At 43.6% G+C, this 8,993-nt stretch overlaps 1 protein-coding gene across 1 annotated transcript; it reads left to right on the plus strand.

The window, feature by feature from the left end:
* Positions 1-1,020: 1,020 nt before the first annotated feature.
* Positions 1,021-5,670, plus strand: npy8br (neuropeptide Y receptor Y8b). Its single transcript, XM_085787461.1, has 2 exons — positions 1,021-1,176; positions 3,337-5,670. Exon 2 carries the CDS (start codon positions 3,496-3,498, stop codon positions 4,597-4,599), a length of 1,104 nt encoding a protein of 367 aa, XP_085643587.1. The 5' UTR covers positions 1,021-1,176; positions 3,337-3,495; the 3' UTR covers positions 4,600-5,670.
* Positions 5,671-8,993: the final 3,323 nt, after the last annotated feature.

An 8,993-nucleotide genomic window follows, 5' to 3' on the forward strand; every position in this document is an offset into this window, starting at 1 on the left:
ACCCATGGAGCTGTTGTTGTTGGTGGTAAGTCATTTCACTGTTCTGCCTCTCAGACAAACATCTATCACTGTTCTCTCAAGCAGCCTCCACTTGAAACAGGAGTGTGTGGGGACAGTGTGAAGAAGCAGTTAACAATCTGCTGCTCAAGCAAGAGAGGTGCTAAAAAAACAGGTTTAAAATAGTTCCAAGTGTTATCTGTGGAGGGATGTGGATTTTAATCGTGATGCTGTTTGGTATAGTTTAAGCAGAAAACATGAGACCTGGCTTTAGGTATTTGAGACATTAGAGACAATGTTTATCATTATTAAAAGCAATAGAAAGTCCATATATGGTCTTGGTGAGAAAACATGTACACTTAGTCAGTATCCATCAATATTCATTATCAAATGCTGGCAGGAAAAAAAATGATTTGGACTCTTTTATACTGATTTATGCATCATAGTGTTTTGGGTGATAAATTATACTTAAGTGAAATGGGAAGAAGAAGTCCTCCGCAACTGACACACTGTGTCTGTCTTCTTCAACAAACAGCTATTCATGAGAGCTCCACCGACTCTCACAGGGTGTGAAAACTTACAGGAAAAAAATCTGTCTGAATTTCTGTAACACTGTTCACTGTTCAGTTCAAAATGTTCCCTATTGGAAACCAGGACTCAGTGTGTTTCACAGGTTTGATGTCCTATAGAAACTATAATGTACATCAACCTTAGAAACCCCCATAGGAGATACTGCACTACCATAATTTAATACGTCATGACTGTGATATTTTCGCGCGTGGAACGTATGAAACTTGGCTCAATAGATGAAGGTTCATCATGTCCCACTGCAGCAGACTAAATAAAGTGTCTCATGTCGCCCACTCACGCGTCTCCGGGCTTCAGGTGGGTGAAGTGAGACCATGTGTGCAAATTTCAAACAGGCTAACTCAACCCCCCCACCCCCTTGCGCGTGCCTTCGCTTCGCGTCCGTGCGTGCGTGCGTGCGAGTCGCAGAGAAATGATTATGTAACATGTTCATCCCTGCCTGAGTGTGACGCGTAAGGTCGCTTTAAGAGCTATCAGCTGCTATCAGTGATCCAGGCAGGACACCTCCTACCGTCTCCTCGACCAAAAACTCTGTGGTGTCTCACCTGATGCAGAGCAGCGCTCCAAGTCCCAGAGGAAACAAGAATCCCGGTAAGAAACAATGGCTGATGACTGCTGACTGTTACACGGCATTATGTGCTGGAACTCTTCTCATGAAGGTGCTTGGTTACCTGAAAGTAAGAAATTTGATTTTCTTATGGGGTCTGCAGTGTTTTTCTTGACCGGAGCTCTAAAGACTCTAATGTTTCAGTCTTATGTGTCTTATTGGTTTTAATGCGTCTAGAATGAGTTTTAACAGCCGGGTCGCGCGTGCTGGTATGTGAGGCTGTGGGAGTCGTCCCTGTGGGGTTTAGAGTATCCCACTCTGTGCATGTGAGATGCTGAAAGTGTTAAGTGGCGCTGTTTAGTGGGCATTGAGCTAGAGATGAGTGAGGATGGAGCACAGAGCGCACACGGTGGATGGAGTCTCTTCCTCCACCTGTCCGGACCGGAGCTGAGAGTCAGTCCGCCTCAGTGGATCCAGGACAGCTGCAGACACACTTAACACTAACCACTCTAACACTTTGCATCCATTCATGTGTTTTTCACGATGTCTAACTATGTGGCTGCATGTTGTTGTGACATGGCAAAGGTGGAGACTGAACAGAGCTGATGCTGAGGATCAAACATGTTGTTTACAATTTGCCAACATTTTTTTTTCCTTACCAGATGAGACAAATTCCCATGAGCTGTAGTGTCTTTGTCTGGTTTTTCACAGTTCCTCTCAATAGTGTATTTTTAATGTTTCCGTAGGCTATTATTTATGATCTGCAGATGACCAGTATAATTTATAACAAGTCTCATGTTAAATATTAATAATGCCCTTGGTAGATTTCCTTGTTACATTGCTTGGGCTGTCCCCTACCAGCAGACACAACACAAAGCAATGCATCACTTTAAGTGTCTAATTTGTGCCATAGATGATCAGCATCAAGGCTGCAGCATCAGCGAGATATTCAGGCCACATATACAGAAAAGCAGCGTGTTTTAGTCAGGCACACATCCAGGAGGAGATTCATTATCCACACACTGTCATTTAAGTGGCATTACCACACTTAGCTCCATGTACAAGTCTTTCCTTCTATTATGAATGCTCTCGCTTTGTTTGTAATTAGCACGGATGAAACAGCACAATTTAATAATATTACTGCACACAACAGAGACAGCCACAAGCAATTAATCCCCTACCTATCAGTATTTGTCATTGTTAAGGAGGTGTCAATTAAAAATGATAAATCCTCTATATCCTGTAGGTTTCAGTCTGTTTGCGTAGCCATGTTGCAAAACTAATTTCTGGGCAATTGAGCCATGGGCACAACATCTCAGTTAATCAGTGCTGCTTTCACTGTAGTTTGTTCACGCACTCACACACTCACGTACGATTATCTACACACACATCCACACAAAGTGTCGGTCTTGGTGTAACAACATTGTGCTTCTGTTTTCCACTACATTAATTTGTTAGACATTGTAAGGACCACATGTGCTTTAGAATCCAGCCGGCAATTGTGAATGTTCAGTGGCGACGAGCGGTGTCTGTTCCTTTATGGACAGAAACAGAATACATTCCTGCTGTCAGAAGGGGAGAAAACAGTGAGAGGGAATGATTGTCTCTGAAGGAGCAGTCATTATCACCGTTATTGTGATGGAAATTTAAATCAGCGTGCCATTATAGTGATGCCACAAAGTCTGGATCTGTGCTGTTTTCTTGATGATATGCCATCAGCGCATCGTTTATTCTTATAGCCTGTATTTGAGGAAATAGATCATCTACGCTCCACCAACAGCCTTGTGATATCTGCATACCCACAATAATTATTCCTTTCATAAATCTCTGTTTTTGTAATTTTGAATCCACAGTCAGCGTGCACAAAGGTGAAATTGGACCACTAAATACATCTCGCCAACAAAAAGAAACTTGTGGAATTACATCCAGGAGAAGAGCTGTGAATTTATAATCCTATCCCGCAGCAAGAGAATCACTCTCTGCCACACATTCTCATTTAAAAGGAGTTAGTTTAATGATGAAATGAGCTTTTTCAGTAAGTGAGGGTCACTTTCCTTTCATGTTGCAGCTTTCATTGGAGCCACACTTTCAATTTAAATGATAAACCAACTTAAATATCTCAAGAGGTTCCTAAGTTTAGAAATAAACCTTTCACACCTGGAAAACTGTTGAAGGTAAATCATTTCTTTTTCTTTGCTTTTCAGGCAGAAAATGAAGACTGCTGTAAAACCCGCCGAAGATTGAGGATGACGGAAAGCTGAAAAAAATGCAAATGTTATTCATGAAGTAATTACAGAAGGTGTGACCCAACAAATTAGTTTAATTAGTTCCCAGCCTTTGAAGTGAGCCAAGGAAAAAACACCATGGAGCTGCAGCACAGCACCAACCACAACCAAGCCTTGTGGAAAGAGATACCGTGGGATTTCACAGAGGACTGCTCGCTCTCGGTAAGCGGCACCACCTTTCTCATTGTTGCGTACAGCACGGTCATGGCCGTGGGTCTCATTGGGAACTCTTGCCTGGTGTTTGTCATCACGCGACACAAGGAGATGCGCAACGTCACCAACATCTTCATCGTCAACCTGTCCTGTTCTGACATCCTCATGTGCATCGTGTGCCTGCCGGTCACCATCATCTACACTCTGATGGACCACTGGATCCTTGGAGACACCCTCTGTAAACTCACACCCTTCATACAGTGCATATCAGTCACCGTCTCCATCTATTCCCTCGTCCTTATTGCCATGGAGCGCTACCAGCTCATTGTCCACCCGACTGGATGGAAGCCCATGGTGTTCCAGTCCTACCTGGCCGTGGCTGTCACCTGGATCGTGGCCTGTGTGATCTCAGTGCCTTTCCCTTTATACAGCGTACTCACTTTGCCTTTCCAGAACATGAGCATGCCCTTCCCGGTCAATGATCACCCCGTCTGCATGGAGGGGTGGCCGTCAGTTCAGGAACGGCGAGCCTACACCACCTCCCTGCTGGTCTTCCAGTACTTCCTCCCGCTGGTCCTCATCATGGTCTGCTACTTGCACATCTACCTGCGTCTGAGGAGGAGGAAGGACATGGTGGAGCGCGGCCGGAACGCCACTCAAAAGAAAAACAAGGGTTCCACGAGGATCAACGCCATGTTGATCTCCATCGTGGTAGCGTTCAGCCTCTCCTGGCTCCCTCTCAACGTCTTCAACGCAGTGTTTGACTGGAACCACGAGGCCATCCCGTCCTGTAGCCATGACGTCATCTTCTCATTCTGCCACCTCACGGCGATGGCCTCCACCTGCATCAACCCCGTCATCTATGGTTTCCTCAACAGCAATTTCCAGAAACACCTCAAATCCACTCTGTTGCGCTGCCGCTGCTGGGGGGTGGCGGAGAGGTACGAGACGGTCCCACTCTCCACCGTCAGCACAGAGGTCACCAAGGGGTCGATCTTGAGCAATGGATCTATTAGCATCAATACTTAACTCCAAGCCTATTCAGCAAAAGACAAAAAAACTACTGGGGCCTCTCCAGCCCTCATTGTGTCACCCTCTAGAGTTTTTCCTGCTTCATTGCGCGCAAAAGCGAGGTTGACATTTACAAAGTTATAAACCTCACAATAGCAGTCCAGAGGGAGCAGACTGAAGATACTTCACCGGTGGCGCAGTGCCCTCAATTCAGCACAAGTTCACATGTAAGAGGAAGTAGATAACAAAATGATGGTGCAAAGGTTGGACAAGTTTAAGTACTGTTGGGCGACAGAGGACACTTCACAGTGGAAACTGCAGTCTGTACAGTCCATTCCTTGTGTGCTGTGGACACATGAATGAAGAGAAAGTATTTGATATGGTATAAAAATGACATGTTGTCTTTCTCAACTGCTATCAGATGTATTGAGTTTTGCTTGTCACACTTTTGTCCGTTGTAAATGTGAATGATGGAGAGTATGAGAGGACAAAGGGTTAAGGGGTGGATTTTTTCAGTTTTGCTCTTTTATGTTAATAGTATTGATGAAAATGTTAAGGGATTGTAACTGTGATGTGTTAGTGATTACTGACTGAGTATCTTAATACACAACTAAATGAGAGAACATTAGTGCATTAAATGTGGCTCCAGGGGTTTTGTTCGGTTTACTAGCATCATCTTAATGCATTTCGTATTACCTAGAATCACCAGAAACGATGTAATGATCTTTTACAATGAACCTTGGCTTGAGCTATATACATTTCTGCTGTCTGCCAAGGTCTGCGTTCCAGTGTACCGTGTGCGTATGCGGGGATGGTTTTCTCATAAAATGTTACATACATCAACCGTATATCAAGTGCCATGAAATAAAATAAAAACATCAGTAAATGACTTTTTCAGAGCAGTGCTCTTCTGCTGTATATAACATTACTGAATACATGTATGGCCTGTAGAAGATATGACACAGTCTATGGTGTGGTCGGCAATAAAGAGCACTGTGTAGCATAGCGGAGATCTCCTAGGAAACCTGTTGTTACTCACTTCACCTTGTGGTATTGAACTAAATTAAAAATATTTACTATTGTCTTTAACTGTGTTGTGATATTTAGTTTTGATGTGTCACAATTTTCTTTTTGTCTGGCAAACTTCATGTCCACCTTGCTGTCTGAGTGTGTGTTCAACCAAAATTGATTTTTTACTTTCACTTTGTAGGTCACTTCACCCATAATTCTCAGCTTTTAACTGATAATTGATTTCCCATGAAAGACAAAAGTGGCACATTCAGAGCAGACTGCACCACATCCTCAGTAGGAAACAGAGTGGGATCCATACACTGCTGTACTAAAACATGAGCTAGTCCAGACTGGTATTACATGCCAATGTTTTAGTATGTGATGGATTAAAAAAACAAACAAAAAAACTTCTTAACATTTGATATGTGAAGTATTGTTTCTGTCAGAGGTCAAATCCAGTGCTCTGCCTCTGTGTGCATTATTCAGGAGGAAGTCTGAGATCACAACACATTTTAAATGGGCTGGTAGTGTTGAATAAATCAGTGTTGTGTTTGGTGCCATAGACGTGAAACAGCATGGGGAGGAAGAAGAAAAAGACTGGATGAGAGATCAATGAGGATTGTGCTAAATATTCATTCTGAGGGAATGAATGCTAACAGCTCTGCTTTTATCTCCCTGAAATAAGAAGCACATCATCGAAGCGGGAAAGAGAAGGTAAGGTTTTTGCTGTCTGAGACTTTGCTGTTTTGATGTGTGTTGAGGTCAAGTGTAAGACGGTTTTACACCTTGGAGAAAGTCAAACCTGTTTGGTAAGGGCAAGAGAGCTCTCAGAGGTCCTTGTCGGTATAATTGACTGTGTGCTTCTGCTGCCTCGGCCCATCCGACCTTTCCAGGCTGTCAATCCCCTCTCCTCTCCTTTACCGCTTTTCCTTTTCAAACGCCACTGAATGAAGTAGCAGTGTTCATTTTGTGTGGAATAAAGGGCCCGAGATGCCGGAGGTGCTGATGGACTCCAGTGATACTTGACAATGAGTGGAACTTAAATGGTGCCATTGAACATTGTTTCTCAAGTAACTGTTAAGAGACTATGGGCACATTAATGTGCTATGAAATGAAGCTCAGCTGGAGACGGACGCTTAATGACTCCACAGGGCCAGTCTCTACTTGTCTGTGGAACAGTTCCAGAAATATTAGCATACCGGCTCTGTGCATTGTAATTTAAGAGTGATTATCAAACACAATAAACAATTTCTGCAGATTGCAGGAACAACATGAGCGGCATAGATGGCCTGTGATTTACTCAAGCTGTTCTTTTGAGCATTTAAATTCTCTCCAGTCACGTCTTTTGTCTTATTACTGTAAGATTATTCATCACATTTTGCCTTGTTCCCATATTAAGAGGAATTATAGCTTCCAGTGCATTCAATTGCTTTGTAAGGGGAAGTGTGAGTCCTTCTCCCTATAGTCAAGATTTGTAAAGCTCTGGAGGATGCAAAAGACGAATACAAGATTCACCATACAGTATCTACAGCATAAGTGTGTATCTGCAGGGCCTGTGCTGAGCCTGAAGAATGGTGAGAAGTTATGTAATGAGTCTGAATGCAGAATACAAAATGACTTTTCAGCTAAAAAAACAGATATTCATCGGCCTCATGCACTTTGATCCCTTGTGAGAGGGAGCTAATCTTTTTTGTTTTGGCATATGAAAAGGTCAAAGGAGTCTTGACACTGGAATCCTAATCATGCTATTATACACTCAACATCTTAGTGCATCTCAGGACACACTGAAACAGGCAGGTAGCTCACAGAAGAGTCGAACACATAGATCAGCTCAGTCAATAATTTCCTTGCCGTCTTATCTTTCTATTGGATTGCCCTAATTGTTCTGCCTTGTATCAGATACTTCCTGATTCATCAGATGTGTCAGGGAGTGTTTATTTCAAGGGGTATTGCCAGGTTTGACTTATCTACGGTTTTGGAGATCATAACAGCAAGAATGTTGTGTCCCCACAATAATCCTTTAGAATAAATTGACAGTCTCTGTGACTTGTATACTGGAAGATATTTCTGGTCCTCAATTTCCTCTGTGTCTTCTGTAGGACTAATAACACACACAGACACACACAGTTTTGTCTTGCATAACACAAGTAGACTTGACAGCCAGGAATAGCAAGCCCCTGATTGGTGTCAACCAGTTTTTCCTCAGGATTAGTTTTGTGAAACACTGTCCAAAAGATAAAACAAGACTAGACAGACAGACTGGATGGATGGATGGATGGATGGATGGATGGATGGATGGATGGATGGATGGATGGATGGATAGGCAGGCAGGCAGGCAGGCAGGCAGGGAAACGCAAACTCTCTCACACACTCTTGGTCTGATAATTTAGGGTCTGGCCCTTGTGTCTGACCCTCCATTTTCCTTGATCAGAAGAAAACATTTAGCCCACAGCCTGCTTCAGTTGCCTGGTTACAGCTTCCTCAGGGGTTTCAGTGGGTTTCCTTCAAACTGACACAGAGCAACAAGCTATTAAAGGCACTTTATTAAAGACTGGCACCTGAGGAGCTACAGTACGCCAGGCTGAGGCACTGGATGAACCAGGTCAGTCAAACGTGAAAAGATGACAAAAAAGAAAGTCAAACGTTACATTTATTTGCTGTAGATCAGGGGTGCTCATTACGTCGATCGCGAAGACAGTGTGGGTCGATCGCGTGATGAAGACAACAAAAAAAAAGTATATTTAAAAAAACACAGTTGTCTGGACAGCAGACATTTTTCTCACAACCGACCTCAAAAGCGAGGGCAGGTCCGCCGAAGCATCATTCCGGGTGAATCACGCTCTCCGCCCGTTGTCTTTGTTGTTACTTTGTTGCCGCTCCACAGAGCGCACATGGCTACTTAATTATGCACGTGCTGACCATATATGGTTGTGCTGAGGCATTCTGGGGGCGGAATATGAGGTGTGTTCATCTCTACACCATTCAGGTTGTGATTTATCAATGGAATATTGCGGAGATCAGTGTTTCCCACTAACAGAAGAAAAAAAAAGTGTCCCAAAATAAAAGATTTTTTTTTTTTTTTTCCTCAGTGTGTTTACGTGCGGTGCGCCCGCACGCGAGAGAGGCGGCAGGTTGAGAGGCTGACTGGCGGAGATGAGAGATGGTGAAACGCTAGCATGATTATTAAAAAAACACCATCTCTCATCTCTGCCCGCACATAGACGGACACAGGCTCACATACAGACAGGGGCGCACGGTAAATGCAGCTGCAGCGCTATAACCATCCATAAATCTGTCTGTCCGTCCATTCATCCATCCATCTGTTCGTCCGTCTGTCCATCTCTCCATCTCTCCATCCATCTGTCCATTTTAGGTGTACCACCTTGCTTCACTGGCATGTT

This window comes from Trachurus japonicus, chromosome 9 (genome assembly GCF_045865225.1).
Source record: "Trachurus japonicus isolate A0001 chromosome 9, Traja_1.0".
Classification (NCBI taxonomy): domain Eukaryota; kingdom Metazoa; phylum Chordata; class Actinopteri; order Carangiformes; family Carangidae; genus Trachurus; species Trachurus japonicus.

What these genes read in the sequence shown, in the direction of transcription:
- npy8br (XM_085787461.1), top strand. Translation starts at nt 3,496, where the DNA reads ATGGAGCTGCAGCACAGCACCAACCACAACCAAGCCTTGTGGAAAGAG.